The 21,962-nt window shown below is 39.2% G+C and overlaps 1 protein-coding gene across 1 annotated transcript in view; it reads left to right on the top strand.

Annotated features, from left to right (window-relative positions):
* The window catches only part of SPAG16 (sperm associated antigen 16), a 412,452-nt gene that overhangs the window by 252,522 nt on the left and 137,968 nt on the right, over nt 1–21,962 (top strand). Inside the window, exon 13 of the mRNA XM_080399858.1 lies at nt 675–801. Coding sequence (XP_080255984.1) covers nt 675–801 — 127 coding nt within the window. The remainder of the gene's footprint in view (nt 1–674; nt 802–21,962) is intronic.

Below are 21,962 nucleotides of genomic sequence, written 5' to 3'. Positions count from 1 at the left end.
TGTGTGCTGTAACATTTCCTCACATCTGCTTTAAGAACTTACAGCTTATAATGGCTACTGTCGGGGCTTATCCATAGTAAGAGGCCCATTTTTCAGTGAAAAGGCCTCTTGGGTGTCCACAGTGACAAGACTTTGCCTTCAGTGAAGAACTTACAGGCAGCACTTAGTTTCTATAAAGCTTTTTGCAGACCCTGAGAAGAAAGTCAGGCTTCTAGCACTCTGGCTTTCTTCAAGGTACATGTTGGCATTGTGCTATAGATTTCTTAGAACCTTTGTTAAGGAATAAGATACCTTTAAAAAGGAAATAGTGCTGTCTCTATCCTACCCTTTCATCCACATTCCTTTTAAATTCTGTATCAACAAGGTTTTTGAGGGTGCACCCAGGAAACATAAAGCGGTGCTCTCATTGTTGCTCCTTACAATTCAGTCTTCTAAAACCGGCTGCTCCATTTCTTTTTACTTCCCTGCTATACCCTTTGTTACTGGGAAGCAAACACTAACTGGTTTATTTTCTCTGTAGTATAGTGCTTGGGTGATGAATAGCTGTCTGTTCATTTTTTCTAAAGAGTATCTAGGAAAGATACATTAAATGTGTTACCAATTTACCTAAACTTGTCTCTTGTTCATATTATCCTGAATGGCAAATGTTGTATTTCTGTTATTTTATTTTGCAGTGAAAGATGCAGATACACAATGTATGGCCATAAAGATTCAGTCAATAGCATTGAGTTTCTTCAGTTCTCCAACACCGTTCTCACTAGCTCTGCTGACAAGACTTTATCTCTCTGGGATGCCAGAACGGTAATCAGTGTTTTCTTGATCTTTCTTGAATTCAAGCGAAGTGATGGCATGTGGGCTGTAAGAAAAAATGCAAGCCAGTGTAAAAATCAAAATGGAAAGTAAGTGTGATGTGGCAATAGAATATTCACCAAGACAGCTATTATCTTCTGACCAAAAATATCACAATATAACATTTCCATGACATTTGAAATGAGTGAGTCCTCACAGTGCAATGAATGGACACGTGCCAAGATCACTGAATAAACAGGTAGACTTAATTAGGTGATGGTGTTTTTAGCAACTGATGGTCTGGGTCTGGAAGACTGCGTTGCTGCACACTGTGCTGCATCAGTTCTATAGTCAGAGCAGCTGAAGGTCAGTTTTGTTGGGCTTCTTTTGTAAGTGCTGACAAGTGCTTTAAGTTAGTACAAAGGAAATGGGGGGAAATGCCACAGAAGAAACACAGGCTGCATACAAGTCTAATATATTTATTCTTTCTCTAGAAGGGATTCCCCTCCTACCTTGCCCCTGGAACTCAGTGCTGATTTCTCATGGAATATATATTATTTTCTCCATAATATACCACCATAGGTAGTGTCAGAAACTCTACATCTCTTTCTTTATTCTTCTCTACCTTCATTCTCTGGTATCTGTATAAATGGATTTAGTACATTGGAGAGTGTATTTGTCCCTGTCGCTTTGCAGACCAAATATGTAAATACTGTTCAAGTAGAATATAAGAACAAGGCAAGAGGAATTGTTTTTTCTTTCATCAGAAAGTTCAATAATTATTGCTGCTGTTGTGGTATTTCTCATAGAGCAACTCTTGAAAGTCTCAAGTTGCTACTTCAGTTGGTGTTATGGTCACTTTATATTTCTCAAGCAGTGTAAAGATAAAGGATTCCAGCCCAGAACAGAGAAGGTTGTATTCATGGAAGGGATTTGAGAGGAAGGAGGCAAAGAGCTACTGCTGTGTATTAATAGGTATTGTCATCAGAGCTGTGCAAACATAGGATAAGAAAAACTGACATTAAAATGACAGTAGAATACTTGAGATGCTCATTAGGCAATTTCTATTTATGGATCATAGAAACAGACTGAATAGAAGGTCATTTACTAATAATCCTGGGCATAAAGCACAACAAGTTAAAATGAAGCCAGTCAAGACTCATTTATCTTAAATATGTTGGTTTGTAAGAATATTTGATACCCAAATATGAATAATTCAGAAAGAGAAAACAATATTGAAATACAAACAAAAGTGTAAAACTCAGTGGAAAAATAGATTTCTGCTTTGTTCTATTTTCAATAAATCCTGCAAGGAGCTGTATCTTGCAAATGTCTCAGTAATCTCCTGTTCATAGCAAATTAACAGAATTATAAAAGATTTTTTTTCTTTGATAAGCTTATGGAAAAAGCCTGCTCAATTTTCATTCACCAGCATGGTTTTTCAGCTTTGGGTAGTTTTACTAAGATAGGAAAGAACTTTTGTGAAAAGAAAACATTGTATATGGCATTTTGTTGTGTATTTATTCTGTTGAATTGTTTCCCTCTTCAGTGGGAAATCTTGCAGATTTCAGATACATGACCACACTGAAGCATCACTTTAAGTGGTGAAATCACTGTGGAGATGCTGTCTCCCTCTAGATACTGAATAATATTAAACGTTCCCTCCAGAAAGATGAATGATTTTCTCCCATTAATTTGGAACAGAATATTTTCTCACCTCTGTGAGATCAATTAGCATTAAGGAGTACATTTAAGATAATTTTAATGAAACATGAAAATCATATTCCAGTTTGTTTTCTCATAAATTAGATTCATATTACTAATCACATCTTGCTCTTCAATCATTAACTTTAGTCAGCTCTTTATTATTAAAGATAATGGATGCAGAGAACTGTAAGTCAGAGCAGTGTAAGTTGAATGGACAATGAGCTCTGGATTTGGGGCAGAATGGAACATAAATCTTTGTAATTACTAAGCTGAAGCTATAATGCAGCCTTCAAACTTCGGAAACACACGGTATGACTTTTTTTTTTACTTTTTTTTTTTCTGGATAACACAGGGTAAGATCTAGTGGTTCAGAAAAATCTACAGCACATTGACTGTAATTTTAAACCTGTGATGTAAATTCCCTGTAGGGAAATGAGAACACAGAAGAATGAATAGTATTTAGACAGATATGGCTCTTTCCAAACATTTTGGGAGCAAATACAGAGTGTTCATGTTGGATTTGGATAGGAACCATCCTCATGCTGTTCCAGACTCCTAGTAGATTAGATGTATGAGACTGAGGCTGCAATTCATTGGTAGGAATTTGTTGCCAGTAAAGCTGATGGTTCTCGTGCCAAGATAAGCTGCGGAATTTATTTCTCTTTATGCCAGTTTCATAGAAAGACAAGCATATTCTGGCTTTTCACCAGACTATTTTCTCACTGATACATCAGAGTGTGCATCTCTACTCATGAATTGCAAAGTGTGTCCAATGATAAATGTGAGAGGTGCAAAAGAACATGAGACCCCAAGAGTGCAAGTTCATTTGCTTGGGTTAATTCTTCTCATGATAAGCAGTCTGCCACTCATCTGCATCCCCCACATTCTGATGAGTAATTTCTTGGGGCTAGTCAGATTTGTCTGGATAACATTTGAGCCAAGCTGAATCTTTGCTCTTTCTCAGACAGATAAAATGCCAAATATTTATACACTTAAATAATTAAAGGGGAGGGGGAGTACGCACACTTTTCATTCTGCATGTTTGAAGCTTATTGATTTAGTAACTCTCTCATCTGCTTTCTGATTTCTGAAATGTCAGGTTCTATAACTGGCTATTTCATATTTGAAGAAGTTATGCAGTGACTGTTGTCATTTAGAAGTCAGCATTCAGTAGCAATGTCCTAAGGAATCTGCCCAACAAGGGTTTGGAAAGACTTGCGTGTGTACTTCACTGGACAGTCTCATTCAAATCAATGATACTATTCTTGTGAATAAAGTTCAGCACATCCACAGCTCTGTAAAAAGTTAGATTCATACAGTACTCTGTTTTTCTATTTGATTTTGTGAAAAAACTAAGCATCTGAAATATTGATTGATAATTATTGTCCATTTTGGTCTCTACTTGTCACTGATATTCAAGTGCTTGTAGTTTAATTTTTTAATTATCCAGGATATATTTCTGACTTTATATAGTGTAGCCCAGTGATTTAAGACAAGCCTTATTTTTCTGCATTCCTTTTGCCAGAAGACTGCTGGCACATAACACAAATGAAATGATCCCATTCCCACCCCACTTTCAAACCCATATCCCTGACAACCAGACAGGAAGGCATCAGGCAAGTCAGCTTTTTACTATTTCGGTCAAAGATTACTTAATTGGGGGTAAGACAGAGCAGTGGAACAGTCACCAGATGAGACTTCTGGCTCTGTGCATCAAATTTTACCCTTGACAGTATCTTCTGGGCTGAACAGCACAATCAAAAGTTAGCAGCTCTGAGGTAGTGTGGTCTTTGATGAATAACACAGGCACCAGTCTCAGAGGAAAAGGGAAAGAACAGAATGAGACTGCCTAAAATCCTGCTTTAAAAGTAGCAAATAGCTCCCAGTAGTAATCACACATTCTTATTGAGCCAGAACCTGGCTGTGGCCACCGTACTCCTCACAGACTGCTGTCACCAAAGTGAGGGAGGGGAGTGGGAATCCAGGCAGAGCCTCCTTTCTGGCCCAAGCAGGAGTGAGGAAATTGGTTCTCTTAGCCCCTGGAAATGGTTCATGAATGTGGTACAGCTACACTTTATATAGTGGGGCAGGCTGGACTTTTGGGCTGACATTACACTCAGAGAAAGGCATTAGGAAGTTGTCAGTGAAGAGAGAGATGCAGCTGGGCGTCCCTTTAGGGCAGGTTTTTTTTCTTTAAATGTGATATTGGATAAAAAAGGCCCTTATGTACAGCCCTTTTTAAAGCATTATTTCCTAATAAATTGAGACTTCCGTACTCATGATGTCTGCTTATCATTTTCTGCTAATGATTTTTGAATGTTAGCTAAGGTTTGACAGAGTTTAAGTTTCCATGCAGTTAGGTCTCTGGGCAAACCCAAATGAGTGCCCCAGCTGGGAGAAGTGGCAATGGGTGCTCAGCCCTGCTGTCAGGCACCACCTCTCCTGTGGTACACAGCAATCCCACCACCCTTGTTCTACAGTGTTACCCGTGGTGGCGGTGAGATGCTGCCTTGGCCTTTTGTTTCTTGGCTTTTCACAATCTACCCCACATACTTTTAGATCCTGAAATGATCTGTCTGTGATTTCAAAGAAACAGCGGAGTAAATCCTCAAGAATTTGGGGTGTTGTAATTCGCATTTTTGCGGTCTCTTAAAAGGCATCCAATTTAAGGCATACACTATTTAACAGGGCTTTTCACACTGTGTCCTAACACAGAATAAATGCTTACATACACCAGGTTTTGAGCTGTCTGCTAAGGTTGCCAGCTTTGATGTGGCATTTTAATGATGAGGGCTTAGCTGTTTGCGTGTTTCATATGAATGCAGAATAATTACAATGATGCTGACCTGAGCTGCAGTCTTGCCATTTTTTCCTCCACAATCTACCTCATCTTCCCCCACTGTGTGATGTCTATGGCATGGGACAGCCCTGCTGTGGTTCCTGTTGCAACTGGATTGTGCCTAAAAGTTAACTCTTACTTGATTAAATTCAGTGGAATTGTTCCCAGCTAGGAATTTCCTTAGATAACCTTTTTCTTTCTTCTAGTGAAATTATCTTTTAGACTCCTTATTTTCATTGTTGATTTTGTCCGAGTTAAGTAGTTTTAAAATCAGTAATTCCCTAAAATAACCTGTTCTATTTTTTTTTCTTCCAGTGAAATATAAATTATCTTTTTAACTACTTGTTTTATAAAGTGGATTTTCTCAGAACTTTTTTGTCAGTAGCTGTACTGTGGGAACACCCAGATCTTTGTTGGGGTGCTGCCTATCTATGATGGGTGCTTTTACGCCTGTGTTTATTTGGAGGGGGAATTCACCATGCAAATTCAGGAAAAATGTCAGAATATTTAAAGATCAGGCATATGAGACAGGCATAGAGCAGCCAAAGGGAGTTATTTTGAAAACCAATCTGGTCATCTTTGCGTTTTGTGGCCTAGACCGGTTGATTTATCCCCAGGTAAACACCTTAGACACAAAATTATTAGTCAGAATATCCTCAGGGTATTGGATATGTCAGTTTTATTTGAACCCTTTTGAACTCCCGAGGAATGAATTCAAGAGCTGAGTGGATAGACAGGATGGGTCATTTAAAAACTCTTTGACAGGCAGTTTATGGTTCAAGTCAATCCTCTTCAAAAGTAGGTCAAAGATTGAAGTTGTCAGTATTGAAGACAAAGAGCTCTTCCATGCAAACTTCAAATCTCTTAGTGTAATTGAATTATGTTGCTGTAAATAAGGGACATGCAAGGATAAGTCCAGTTCCTGGCATGAAGTGTAACAAATTTTGTGATCCTGATTCTGTTCTGTGCTTGTAAATAATGGGTTCATATTTTAAAACTCTCTGTCTTAATATGAAAAGGAATTTGAGTCACAGTAAAATATGAAATCAAAACCAAATAGCTATGAATACAGATTATGTTTTCTCCAAGAAGTAATATCATGAAAGACAAAAGTAAAACTTGAAGAGGTTTATGTTAAATCTGTTTGGGATGCTTTCCTAGAGACTTGGAATCAATTTTTTTAAAGCCGAAAATATGACTGAGTAAAAAGTCTTGATTTCTTTCTAATCTTGAAAAATAATCGTAAGAAAATCTTGATATAGTCACTGTCATTTTTAAAAATGCTATATTCTGACTTCCCTCCAAAACAACTTCTGTGGGAAAAAAAAAAGCAGGTTAAAACAAAATATTTCAAATAACGTGCATATAACTGCTATTTGGAACAGTTGACCGAGATGCAAGCAAGAAAGTATCCTGTGTTCTTATTTTGCTATTGTCTGGTTGGGTTTTTTCTCCTTGAGAGGCAGGAAAAGTTACCCTTCCAACTGTATTTGGCTGATGTCCCCAGAATGACCCTCAGACTGGAACTATGTCTCTGTCTTTCATTTGGCCTGCCTTTACTGACTTGTCCCTCCTTTTTCTTGCCTTCCTGACTTTGCTCCTAAGTCAAACCATTAAAACCATAAATAGTTAAACCATTTTAAAAGGTTTAACAAACTGTGCAATCAGTTGATCTCAAGGGATTTTTTTCCCTGTTAGACTAGGTTTAAATTAGACTCTATAAGCGTTTTAGATAAGACAAGTTGCCTTGTTTTGCAAAGCTCAGTGGTTGGACTTGGTCTTAAAGATCTTCTCCAACCTAAATGATCCTATGATTGTACTATTCTAAAGCTCTGGGTGAATTAGTGGCACTTAATTATTGTTTCATTAAGCTGTTCCTGTACATTGACATGCCTGGGCCTGTCCACTGGATGTCAGAGTCCTTTTGCCAGTGAAAAGGCAGTCCCTTTTAACACGTCTTCCTCTGCCTTGTCTCCGCGACATAGAAAAGCTGTAGTCTTCATGTCAAGGAGAAGTCTTTGAGAAGACAAGGCAATTCTGTCTATTAAAGCTTAATATCCAGCTTGACTCCTAATTCATGTGAAATATATTAAATAGCTTTATCTTGGCAGTGATGTAGTTAGTTAAAATACCACCTTTTCATCATGATGTTCACAGTCATTTAAGCTGCTACTAGAAAAGATAGCAACAGGGTCCTGTGCAGCCCGATGCATTTGTTCCTGTACAGTTGTGGCTTCCCCAAGGATACTGCCTGGGTTTCCTCCCGTAGCTGGAAGTTTGCGCGCTTCAGGCAAGGCTTCTTGCAGTGCAGTGCTGCTTGGTTTTAACTTACTGTGTGTCTGAGAGGAAGTCTTGGCTCCTTTCTCGTATTCTTCCCTTTTCCATGGCCAGAGCAGTCTACAGTCCTTACCTAACAAGCTATAGGCGGACCTGCTTTTGAACTCCTGCTTGCTGCTAAGCTCACAAACCTCCCAGCACACCTCATCGCCTGCCTCTCTCCCTCCTAACGGGTCACTGCAGCCACCCTTCTGCAAGGTTTTATGCCTTACACCAAGGCTCCTCTTCTGGTTTAAGGCTGTCTTTCATCCACGTGCTGTGTTTCCCCCATGCTCCCCAGATGGTCCCCCCAATCTAATGATGGTTGATGGGGAGGTGTTTTGGCCCCGTGAGTCTCAGCGCCCAAGTTTCTATTACTCTTGCCTTACCAGCTAGGAGGTTGCTTCTGGGCAAGGCATTTTGGAGTGATGTAGTCGTGTGAAACACATGCCTATAATTACAAATGAGGGGCATCCATATTCCAGGCAGCAGGCCATGCAATTCACAGCTCTGCTGACAGCTCCCTGTGATGTATCACTGACGCAGATGTGTTGTAAACTTGCAAGGGCAGGCAGAGAGGCAACAGTGGAATGGAGGAGAGTATTAATTCACTACAGATTGAATCGGATTTCATCAGGTGTAAAATTAAAGTGGATCAGTTTTCATTTGCTGCTGGTTATCTTAGAATATTAGTAGTAATTAGAGAGCTATAAATAGATAAATTTGAAATATTTGAAGCTCTAGCCAGGGGAATAGTCTGGCTATAGATTTCAGTAAACAGATAGTGTGGCTCCTGGCACGCTGTGCAGGGAGTGGGTTCTGTTGGAATATGCAGTGTAATGGCATTTGACTGTGTCACTGATTATTTAGAAACAAAGTGAGAGAAGCAGGCTGTATTCCTGTCTGGGCAGCAAATAGATTGACCTGAATGTGAACTTCTTACCAGCTGCCTGTGTATATCTATAATGTGTGTCCATGATATATTGCAGTAAGTATGAATTTAATTTTTATGTCGCCAATGTCACTTTGAAACAAAATGAGAGTAAAGTTCCTTCAAAGTCTTTGGGAAAGGCCTGACTGCAAAATAACATTTGCATTGACTTCTTGGTCCTAAAACTCTAATTAAATTATTGATTATGAAGCTGGCTGCTTTCTTAATAGTTCCTAATGTAACAATTAAAGCAAAGTAAGTAATTAAAAATGAAAAGATCAGTCCACAAGTACAATCTTCAAAAGGTCATTTTCAACTTAATCGCTTTTTTGAAAGAGGCAAGAATAAAACAAATGAGTCATTAGTAAAAAAGCAATTTTGTGTGTGTATGTGTGTAATAATGTTCCTGCCAGATTACCACTGGCCACACAATGCCTAAATTAATTAAAAATAATAGCTGAATTTACTTAGTTGATATTATATTAACACCTTTCTTCCCAGACCAGGCCTCCGTTGTGTGCAATAGAAGGTACATAGCCATAGCATGCTTCTACTCTGGACAGCTGATAACCAAGGCAAAAGCCAGAAGCTTCAGCCAAGGAGACAACAAAATTTCAGTGAAACTATTATGTTAGTGTTTAATATCGTAAGTAGTGCTTTGTACTACACAGACCACTTATTAGCAACTTTTTTATAGGTGTGAGAAGTAAGGGGAAATTTTTAAGGCTCAGTTTAATTGGTCCATGGGTGTTTATAGGTGTGAAAGGTAGCAGAGAGGAAAGCACAAAGGTGTTTGCCAGACAATTTTTAAAAGACCACTTAACACTGTTGCCTTTGACCGAGCAGAAGTGAGAGGTGACACTGGACGATTTAAGAACTGATAGAAAGTTTGGAACCTGCAAGCGCAAACTAGTCACTTGTAAGCAAGTTACACAACCAGGCACTGGTTGCCATCCTGGGCATGGAGAGCTGCGGAGTTCTGTGCTGGTTGCATTCTGTACTGCGGGCTTTTCACAAGGTGCTCGTACTGTCGTATGAAGTAAAATCAGTCACAGCTTTTGCATCATCTCTGAAATTTAGCTACCATGTCTTGACAAGTCAGAGAAGGAAATACATTTGAGGTGAAAGCTCTATTACAAATACTTTACTCTCTGCCACAGATCTTTTAGTATAAAATGAATAGCTTACATATCGCTGCAAAAGTAGCTATTTGGTGCAATAGTTTACAGGTATGAAGACAGCCTGTTCTGATGCCGGTTATAAATGTAGTTCAGTATCACTGTACTGCTTGCACATGCAAGCTAATCAGAAACTAAGCCAAACTCTGAAGCATGGATGTGGAAATTTGCTAAACAAACACCTGCTGTAGTTGGCACCTCCTGTGCCTGTAGAACATGTGCATTCCTGTGTGCAGGGAAATTCATTAAACCATGGGAGACAGAATTCAGATAAGCATGTACATCAAAGAAATATGTGTCAGGAGCTGCCTAATATTGTGAACTTTGTAGATATCTGGGGAACTGAGATCCCATGAACAGTTACTGTGCACAACAAATGTCAGTGCTTTCACTAGGTAGTAATTGTTGTGCTTGCTACAGTTAGATTCAGCTTCAACATGGTTGCTCAGAGTCAAATCCCATTCTTGATGAGTCAGTGGGGGGCTGTGTGGAAATTCCTATGCCATTTAGGTTGCATGAGAAATAGATAAATCTGCTAGTCTATTAAGGTAAAGGCATTGCATCTTAATTTTTTTTTTTTTCCATTCCGCAATTAATTGGGGAATCTTCTTTCTGTTCTTATCAATTGAGGAAAGCAGATTATAGACATGAACTCTTTATGAAAGGCCCTCTTAGTGAATCAGCATGTCTGCCTATCTACCTGCACACCTACAATGCTCTAACATGTTGTGTTGAAGAAAAGGAGTAGATGGTTTGTTATCTTCCCTTTGATCTGGTTTCCCCGGCGAGCTGTTTTTAAGTGCTAATAAGTACAGAGCTGCTGTTCTGTCAGGTTGAAGTGAGGTGTCTGGACACATTTGTTTACACAGAATATGCTATGATGGGTTCTTACTTTTCCAATTCAAAGATTACACTAGACTCTCTAGTCTAAGCATGAGCTGTTATATATCAAATCATGTATTCCACTGCCCCTTCCCAGACATAGCTATAAAAACTTAAGTTTCAGAAGTCTGATGACATGGTGACTGTGGCTAGTCATTCTTAAAAAGATCTATTAAAAACCAAACAAATCCCAAACTAACAGATCAATTTCCTTTCTACTAATGTTGTGAGGTTAAGTAATATATTTTCAATAAGTAACTTTCCAGTTTGATAAATACTGAATCAAAATGTTATGGTCAATCAATCTGTCTCATTGTATAGATTACTCCCTTCTAACTGCTACTGCTTGTATGTAGATTTATTCCCATTCTGGCTCCCCAAAGCTCACATGTCCTTTCCATAATAGCAAAGGAGAATACTGTCTGGGAAGTGGCTTGAACTGAGAAGCAGGCAGACCTTTGGGATGACTTCAGCTGTGTGTTCAAAAGACTGGAATTTCAGAGCTTGCATGACATTTGCTTAAAAAATATTTTCTTGCTGCTTCAAGACAGCTTAATTAGTCAAATTTAAGTGTCATCTGTAAAATAGTTGAGGGTCCTAGTTTTGAAGGAAGAGCTGTAGGCTGACAAATTGGTTTTGAGTAGGATGCCCCATGCAGCGTCAGTGGATAGTGAAAGCTTGCCATGGTAATTCATACTTCAAACATTTCTGATATGACAGAATTTTTGTAGTACATATTTAATGTACAAAGAACTGCCAGGTTTAAAACAGTTTTATGCTCTGATACCCCCAAGGCAACAGCACAGATAGGTGTTGTTCACATTTTATGGTCCAAGGCCAAAATGCAACTCTTTGATTATAATTGAATTCAGCTTCCACATTTATAAGCATGATAAATAGTTGAGGATATTTTATATTAAGAGGCAGCATGGTTAGTCTAATATGAAACTGATACAAAATTCAGGAGATGCTTCTTCTCTTCCTCACACAGCCAGGAATTTACTTATGAGTAACAGGCATATCACTTCACCTCTTTTCCATCTCCCATTTCACCTTGGTGATGTAAATTTTATCTTGGTGATATAAACTGTGGCATAGGACATGAAAAAACACATTAAAAAATAAGAGTGTTGCCATCTTACAGTGTGCTGTCCTAATAAACTAAAGAGGGTTCAGCTGAGGTCCTAAAATTTGAATACATTTAAATCTCTCTTTCTGGAATCTTTTTCTCCACTCATGTCTTCTGGGTTATTTTGTAGAAAGGATTAAATTGATGCAAATGAGAGATAGGCCTGGTTGCTAAAATGGTGGAGATGGAATACAAAGTTGTTCTGAGATGGAGCTTCAGGTGTTGTACAGCATTGATATGGATACTGGGAGACATTAGCATGGACTGTTGGAGAGAAGCAATGAGGCAACACCTCATTTGTGTTGTACAGCTCTGTTTAAAATTGCTCCAGTAGACTACCCCAATGGGATTTCATATTGCCTATAGAAACAGAGGTGCACATGCTTTTGTTGTCTTGAAGACAAGGTAGTGTGATGGCACTGTAATTGTGAAATTGTCAGAACTAGTGGTGACTCACTTTGTGGAGAACTGTGATCTGAACTGGTATCCTGAGAACCCCAAGTGTTCCCACTCAGCAGCAATGAATACAATGCTAATTACATGCTGTAATTTATGCGAAGCAATGAAGAGATCTGTCTCTGTCACTGTGCCAGTCTGGACTTCCCTAACAACAGGATGGTGTTCCAGTCAGTGGTGTGAATTGCTGTGTCACTGTAGTTAACAACCAGGTTTTCTTGCATCGCAACATTTGCCCAGGCTCTTCATCTGGATGCAAGCTTCTCCTCAGAGTGCTGTGGGCTCACTTCAGAATTTCCTCTGTCTGTTTTCTCCTCCTGTGTTTAATGGTATCTCCTTTATTTTCTTAGAACAATTAGGCATACCTCAAGGATGTACATTTACCAAACTGGTCAGCCTGCAATTCCTCATCTCTACCATAAATCCTAGTCACACACACTATCCCATGCCAAAGCCAGCTGTGAGTGCACTAATCCCTTCACAAATGCTACATTGGATGCTTTGTGTCCTGCTTTCCTGGCAGGATAAGGTCCACCAGTTTCATTTCAGGAGGGCCATCTCAGAGCCCCTCTTGATTGTGAGGTAGGTGATTTCAGAGCTATGATAAAAAACAAGCTTCAACAGTGGCATCATTGTCTCTCAAGTTCAGATTTCTGGCAATTGTTTGCTGCAGCACTACTAAAATTAATTGTTTCAGGACCTAAAGTGTCCTGGCAACAACAGAGGAGGAACGAGATGCTGCCAAAAAGGTACCACCAGTTGATCTCCTGAGAACTGACTGTTCCTGCATCACTCAGCGTGGTTTTCAGGACAGAAAGGATTTACCGGTAAACACTGGTTTTACAGTTTATTTAGATTTTCATTTTCTCTAACAATAAATATGTGATTATTGCATTCCTGGTTTTCTTCTTTTGTGGCCCAATCCCAGCTTCTCTGTTTCCAAGCGGCTTTTAGGCCAGTGTTTTGCAAATGATAGTATTTTACATGCCAGTCCCTTACTCAGCTGATTGTTTCTTTCCCCTCTCTCCTCAAAAATGTTTTATAGAGAAGCAGTAATCTTTCAAAAAGAAGACATTTATCACATGCAGATTGAAAACACTAGGACAAAACTGATAGGCAAGAAGCAAATTTTAGCAATGTGATAAAGCCTTTGTACATACTTTTCCCATGTTGGTGACGAGAATAAATATCAAAGGTCCAATTCTCCACTGTGAACAAGCTCACAGGAAAGGAGGTAGTGATGTATGCTGATATGACTGTGCCACAGTCCTACTCTTTATTTAAATCTCTTCTGGTTTATACTAGTTTTGTGCAAAAGCAACAAAGTTTCTTTAGCAAAAAGTTACTGAAGAACAGGAGTGGTCAGGACTATAGTAAGGCCAGGTGGGACCCTCTGCGTATTGCACTCCAGGATCTACCCTGATCCTGCTGCCAAACCCGTCCCCCTTTCCAGCCCCATCCAGTAATTGCATGCAACTGGTTTTACTAGTTGAGGTGGAACCCTAGAATGTTGAGTCTGGGACTTGATGCTTTTTGGAAATGCAGATAGCATGTCTGCTTGTCACAGAGGCTGTGCCTTGGGAAACAGGTAACATCTTGATAAATGCTCTTGTGTTAACTCTACTTGCCATATCTTTTGAAGTTTAGCTTTTATAATTGTGATTATTACAGACTTTTGTAATTTTTCGTTTATTGTCTTCTACATTCAGTGAAAATTTGAATGCATTCACAGTTTGTGTTGGTCCTGGCCGTCGTACTCTCTGCCTTGGTTAAGTAAGAAATGGAGAGACCTGCATGTGGGAGAGCTCATGAACATGCTTTGTCAGTCATTTTCTCCCAAATTATCTGTGATTTTCCTGCAGTGCCACCATCACAGAGACAGAATATAGGATAAGTTAAAATCAGACCTTTAGACATAAGAAAATTGGAGTCTGAGTATTTTATTTTACACAGTTAAAGTACCAATAATTGCCAGTCATATTTGTAATGAGTATAATCTGAGTGTAAAAAAAAAAATCAAGTTCATAGGAAATAGGATAGGAAATGCAAGATGCTTTGAAGATAAAAAATAAAGCAGTTTTATTCTGAGAAAAACTGCATAACGTTTGAATAATTTTGGTTTAGGGGAAGGGGTTTTTTTTTAATTTGGTTCCCTGTAAAATCTTCCTTTTCCAAATCTGGAAAATGGATTTTACAAGATCTACTGTGGATTTGCAGAGTATTCCCATTTTTGATTCTCTCTTAATCATGTTATTAAAAAGTAGTCTTTTGTCAGCTCCCCTCTGAATAATGCAGAGCCTCATGTCTCAAATTCCCCCTGCCGCTGACAGCAGCAGATATGACCCATGGTGATGAAGTTCAGCTGGATTCAATTGAGTACGGGGAGGGAGAGGCCCGACATTCCCCCATGAGAGACTGTCTTTCTGGGGCTGGCTGAGGACACCCTACAGCCAATGAACCTCAGGGGCACGCATGCACTCCTCTCCAGTACAAATTTTCTGAGACCTGACATCAGGGCACATAGCATCTTTGGAGCTAGAGGGCTTTATTTCAGAAGAATAATTGTCCTACCTTAAATAGAGCAGCTTTGCTGTGGCTAAGACTGATGTTTTGGTGTGTTTTTTTTTTTCTTTCGTGACACTCTCTTGTTATTACTTTTTTTGTTAATCCAGAAAGTAGTCTTTCTCCAGAGGAAAAATGAACATATTGATATCATGATTTGATTTTTAATTTAGATCCAAATGTTTCCAGTGGAGTGTGACTTGCTGTAAATGAGAGTTAAACAATTGTTGAACACGTACCTGCAAGTTAAAAAGAGTGTGTCTACAAGCGTGTGGAAGTATGTGTGCACACATTTTTCTAGATATATTTTGCTCTCAGAAACATTAATTAGTAGTGAAGAGTAAATAGTTGTATTAAACCTAAAATGATAAAGAGGTGGTTATGTGACACTGCATAATAACTAGAAAAGCAGAAAATATTCTACTAACGCAATGTTCAAAAATGGGTTGGTGTAGTGATGACAGCCTATAGCTGGCTGCCTGCTATCTGACTTAGACATACCACTTTTGAAAAGTTTGCTTATTAAACAAATTGATGAAGCAACTTTGTTACTAGGCTCACTCAACATTAGCAAGTGGATTGCATTTCCTAATTATCATGTAAGGAAATGGATAGTAAAGCTTTTCCCTAAAATATGCATTACCGATTTTCACACCTTATTCCAAATTTTCTCATTTTTAACCTGCCAAAATGCAATAAATATCTGTTTGGGATATGAAAAAAAGCAATTCTTTCTTCTTTAACTTCCCCTTAATTAACTTTTAATGTATGCTGTTACTCGGGGAGCATCCCTTAATACTAAATGTCTCTAAAACAGAAAAGACAGAGATTTAAATGATTTAGATAAACATCTGCCTATCATAGAGACATGAAATTTCAGATTCAGAAAAACAGTGGCTCACTGCCAGCATTCACAGACAAAAAAGCCACCAAAAAAATAGTTTTCCTTTTCTATAAAACTTCTTCCCTTGTGTATATGAGCTTGGAGGAAATGATCAAGCCTTCAAGTACAGGTAACATGGACTGCAAATGGTATGTAATAATATAAGATTTCAGAGTATCACCAAATTGCTCTGTAAGCATCACTGTATTAGCAGAGATTTTGAAGAAGGACGTGTTATTTCTAATACAAAAGTCAATGTTTTGACTTGTTCTGGCAGCCCTCTTATTTTTTATAATTTAAGACAAGAAATGGAAGAAGAGTTGCAGTTTCTATCCTTAGTTTCTGCCTACCTGACTATATAATGCTAATCCATACAGGTATTAAATAATCTTGTTTAGATAAATTGGTTCTGTCTTTAGCAATTTAGAACAATCTTCTAAAGTAATGTGCAGTAAGAGTGTATTAAAATAATTGCCTGCTATTTATTTTCAGCAATATTCAGCTGTCAGAAATGGCATTATAAAAAAAATATTTTTTCAAAATCTCGAGGTTTCCAATAGTGGAATCAATGGAGTAAACACAATTATTGTTGTATATATTTTTCTAAGTAATTATAGAGGTTAAGGATGTGTTACAAACCTAAATGCAAAATCTCTTGTAACATTGTTTGAAAATTATCTGATGAAAGAGAAATTCATCATAAAATGCTGATTGACCCAAATATTTCTGTGGAAACATCTTTATTTTTACAAACTTCTCCTGTATGCTAGGCGATGTCATAGTGAAAATTTTCTTCATCCCTTGAGGGGGGAGCAGGGGGTTTCATTGTCAGCCCCCTGAAAAGGGCTTCTGAGGTGAGCAGAGCATAGACTTGGAGTCCACAGTACCTGGCATGGGCTGTGCAAAATTGCTGCTCTGCTGCTGAAGACCTGGGGAGCCCAAGTATGTCTGACTGGAATTGATACTGTCAAAACATTTATCATAAATAGAAAATTAGTTCCCCGTATCTTCTATCAGATGTGTAAAATGAGTCATGCAGGCTTTTTAATTTTTTTTTTCTTTCCGCTTCTTGCTTTCAGCAGAATACCATGCAAGTGGAAATATACCAAAATGGAACAAACTTAAGTGAAAAGTACAATCTCCAGCATCTCACTGTGTTTCTCAAGTGTTTGAATGAGGTGTGAAGGGACACGGTATTGATTTATTTTTATTTTTTTTTAGCAAGATACATCAGATCTCAGCTTCAGGCTTTGCTGTATAAGCCATGCTGTTTTCATGGCACACTCATACCCTGCTGCAAAGTGTTTCCTCTGCAGTCTTCAGCCCGCTGCTTTGTGATCTTGTGTTATTATGAGAGCACTACTCTCTGGCTGTGGTAATTCATCTCATTGCAGAACATGACTGACTTGAACTGCGTTGTGTAGTGTACCTTACAGTAGTGGTGTCGTAACTCAGAAGTGTCGCTTGTGATAGCTGGTGTACTTGAAAATTTGTAGTGGATGTTTCACACAGGGGAAATACTGGTTCTGAGACAGGTATATCCATGTTTTCTACCCTAATTTTGGATCTCTGAACATCAATAAAGTGACATCCTTCCTGGGAAGAAGTGTTTTCTTAATGATCAAATGCATTTCTGACATTTGGGGCGGGGGGGTGTGTGTGAAGAAAAACACCACCTTCCTACTTAGGATGAAAAGTCAATAGTTTGAAAACTTTATGTGTATCAATACACGGAAAAATCTGTTCTGCAAAACCAAACTGTAGTGTCTCCAGAATTTACAGTGTTCTTTGACAATTTTGATCTATTTCTCACTTTCTAAAAATATACTTAAATTGAAACTTGTTAATATTTTACAACAGCGAGTTGTTTTGATTCAGTAAGCCAAAACTTTTTAAAAGGTGGTTTTCAACACTGCTGATATTTATTTTACCAAATGCATGTTAGTTTATTTATTTGAACTGACAAATTTCTTGATCAGGTTTACTGTTAAAAAAAGTCTCTTTCCCCCCAGCAAACACATTGTCATACCTACCTCATTTGTTCTAGTTGACAATGCTTTTATTAATAACAGAACAGGAATTGAAACATGAAAGCAAGCATAAATGTGGGTAAAATCAGACCTGTGTGCTCGATGTTCATGACAGTTCTCGCATGAAAGGTCTGGAATAACAGTGTGTTCAGATTTCTTCTGGCTGGCTGAGGCTGCACCCATGAACTCCCTTATAAAATTAACGTACTGATGAGAAGTTGCACACACGTGGCATGTGTCATGTTCAGTGCCCAGTAGTGTGGGTGTATCCTTGGCATATGGGGAGCTTTCTCTGGATGTTACATATTGTGGCTGAGGGGCCACCGTCATCTTTTGCTACTCTGTTACCTTCTCTCCTTATTGCATGGAACCTATTGTGCTAAACCCGATGCAATGCTGTGAGCAAAAGCAGTCAGAATGATACATGTGATGGCTTCAAGACAATAAAAATTAGGTAGACCTAGCTCCATTCTCTGTCAGTGTTACCGTCCCATTTTTTGAGAAGAGGGATCTGCGTGTGAAGAAAAGGGAAGGCAATGGCATAGAGTAGAAAGATCATGGTTTACTTCCGTATCAGGTAACTATGGATGGTGTAGGTTAGCAGTGAGAAAGATGACAGAAGGATAAAATCAAGTATAAATGAGAAATACGTAGTAAGAAAGATGGAAGTAAAAGCAGTGAAAGAATAGAAAGCAGTGGTGTCAGGAGGAAGAGAGGACATAAAAGAGCTTTAAGGAAAGGAAACGGCAAACAAAAAATCAGGATGTATTATATATTTTTGGTATCTGTTTTCTGCTCGGAAGCTTCTACCAAATAAAAGGCTCTATAATAGTGATTGATTTGTAATCTCTAGTGTCATTGCCCTCACTTCCCCCCCAAAGCCATCTGGAGGCTGTCTGTAGACAGCCCATTGAAAAGTATGAATTGCAGCAAAGAAATTCTGCCTGGCAGAAAGAGGGATTGGTAATCAATTCCCTTCCTGCCAGGCAAGGCTGCTTTGCTCCCTTTGCATTTGCTGTCTGGTATCCTGTCTGCAAAAAGCCGTCAGAGATGGTACCCGGGGAGGAGCACAATGATACCGGGGATTACAAATCAATCATTCCTGTTGTTGCTGAAGCCTGCTGTTGAACACTGAAGACAGACAACATGTCTTTCGTTCAATAATTCAGTTGTTTTTAAGGATGAATAAAAAATTGGGTGGCATTTCAAGATTCACTGCTGTCTCTGGGCAGGTGGTGCCTGGGGGGGATGATGTCGAGCTGAGAAGCGCAGCCTGGCTGCCCATGGTGTGTGCTTGGGGTGAGTGGTGGGACAGGCGTGCTCCTCTGTGACTGCAGAACTGATTATTTTCAAAGCCAGTGTCTTCCTGTGTGTTCTCTCCTCCTTGTGTGTCCAAGGAGCTGGGCAGACAACAGTTTGAGGAGAAAGGTGTACCATTTGCTTTAGAAGTATGAGCAGAAAAGGCTGGGACACGTTCATAATGAGGAAGGGTGGTGCTGGAGGAGGTTTCGCAGCAGTCGTATACTCAGGCAACTGAGCAAGGTTGTGGGAGGAGAAGAAAACAGCCCCAGACTGAAAACCCAGAGGAGAACAGCTTTGGGGCAAAGTGCCAGAGCACTTGTAGCAAAGCAGTAGCGTGTTCCCTTCCCGGGTGTGAGCTCTTCCCTCCTCCTTTGAGGCCAAGGTGCTGGGCAAGGGCCTTCAGCAGCAGCTCAGGAGCAGGTTAAGGTATCGAGTAGGGCTGTCCTTGCAGGCTGCTGTGACACTCGGAGGTGAGATGCGGGCGTTTAGCAGATGCCACGTAGCTGTACTGTATGAGTTGCCCTGGCACAGGCAGAAGGGGCGCGGGGAAGCATGGCCACACGTGCTGCCGCTGCAGGGGTGGGCCCGTCCCGCCGCCGTGCCGCTCAGGCGAGGCCCTCTCAGCGCCTCTGCTTAGGGATACAAAAGGAATAAATAAAAATGTAAAAGAGGAATTACTAAAACTGTCCCTTGATAACTAAACGGTTGATCATAAATTGGAGTGTCTATGCAAATGAAGTAAATAATTAAAAACTCCAAGAACAGCACTGACTAGGTGGTTGATGGCTGGCAATTATAAAAGCTGAATTTTTAATATGCATACATCTAAGGAGCCAGTAAAAATTAGCTCCTAGACTAATGGACTTGCCTTTCTTCCAAGGCAGAATTTTAATGAGAGCATTATTTATAGCAGAGCCCAAGAACAAGCATTTTCTTGCTTAGTCTCGTTTCTTCTTTGCTGACACTTTATTCATTAACCTTTGAACTTCTCTAGAGAAGAATAATACCCTACACAGTAGAGGGCAAAGATCACCTTGACCCCCTGAAATTAGTCATGGGTCATATATTGTTAAGAGTTACGTCTTCTAACACATAATGTTTATAAAACCCGTTGGTGATATGTCGTTTCATGCTGGTTTCTGAGTCATTTATTTGCAGTTCAGTTCACTGAAGAGAAAATGAACGTAATGTGATATCTCAAGGTGCAGTGCTTCTTGTGCCATCTTGTCTTGTACAGTGGGTAGATATACACCCTGATGAGACATGGGAGGTTATTCTGGCCATATATCCTTACCATGGATAAGAGGTGCTCCATGTGTGGCTTGAAGACGTGCACGGGCATGAATTTACTTTTGAGCTCGGACACTAGCTCTGCCATGTCATTGCAGTGACTCCGCTGTACAGCAGCACAGCTCGCACAAAGGGCAGAGCCCTGCCACAACAGGGATCGCAAACCCAGGCCAGCCTGTGCTGCTGTGGAGCATCCTCTAGCCCGAGGGGGGTCCCAGGGCATCCTGCTTCCTGCTAATTCCCTGCAGGGGGTCGTGGCAGGAGGGACACAAGCAGAGCTGGCTGCAAGCAAAACCAAAGTGCTTTGGTTGAGTTTTTAGAATTTTATTTGAAAATTTTCAGAAATGGAATGTAAGTTAGAGTTCATTTGCATTTGAAGTGTTTATGTGTTTTCCTTTTGAGCTTTTTTCTTAAATTCATATTTTTCTACCGTAAAAAAAAAGTGTCCGTACTTGTCTGTCTTCCAATAATCAGGAAAGATCTGACTTAAATTGAGAAATTACAAAACAAATAAAATTAACGAAAGAGCTGTACTTCTTGGGTCTAGGAATAACTGTGTGCTGTCCTTTGTGATGAGGGATACAGGAAAGGAGAATGAGCAAAAAAAGAAAATAGTGGTTTATATTTGTTAGGGCTTTATAATCAAATCACACTGAAAGCATTTAAAAAAAAATACTAAAATGGCATTTCTAATTTTAAAAAGTATATAACATTGTCTTCTGAAAGGACAAACTTCAGGTTGTATTTTACTCTTTACTAATCAAAATTTTGTGGCTGAAAATTTTGACCTGCAAAACACTTACAGTAGGCCAAGACTCATGCTAAGTGCATATTGTATCTGAGAAGTGAAATGAAATTTTGTTTTTCACTGCTCTGCTTAAATGTAGTGTCAGGATTCCTCCCACAGCTTTCAGCCACGTATGCCAGCGTATTTCCTTTTCTCCACCTTGTAAAATGGGCCCTAATTTCATTGGACTCTCCCATTGGAGAGTAAGACTTCAGCAGAGGCTCAATGTGTTCCAGGGTTTAAAATGCTGTGTAAATAGTACTTTTTATTTACAACAGTTCTTGTAACAATGTTCTTGAAACTCGGATGTTCAAATGATTGAACACTGAGAAGATCATTACATAAGAACTAGTGTTTAATTTAGTAGATGCTTGAACATTGTTGTGGAGCAGGATTGTTGATGTGCATGTCTAATGCAAATAATTTTTTTCTGAATTCATTTGTAAAACTTTGCTGTTTGACAGTAATATCTACTTTGAGATATGTCTATATATCTTAGGAAGTTATCAGATCTATGTCTGACTCGGGTACTTTTTCATCTTACCGAATGCACATGACAACACTCAGAAGGGAGTTTGGGAATGTTTTTAACTTTCCATCACTGGAGCTGCAGGCAGGTTTGAGATGCTGAAACCAAGACTTTAGCAGGGTACAAAAGCGAGTGGACCATACAGTATATCAAACATAAAATGTATTTCATATATTTTTAATACAAATAGCAAATGTAGACTTGAGAATGTGAAATATTATTTTTGGACAGCATAGCTATCTGTTCCACCAGATACTATCCTCAGAAGTAGCTGGTTTTGTGTGCAACCAGGTTGGAAAACGAGCAGGTTCACTGGGGTGCAACGCTTCCCATGGTCTGGGAAGTTTCAGCA

This window comes from Falco punctatus (genome assembly GCF_963210335.1).
Source record: "Falco punctatus genome assembly, chromosome: 8".
Lineage (NCBI taxonomy): Eukaryota > Metazoa > Chordata > Aves > Falconiformes > Falconidae > Falco > Falco punctatus.
The sequence above is the reverse complement of the archived record's forward strand: the minus strand, read 5'-3'. Positions and strand labels throughout refer to the sequence as shown.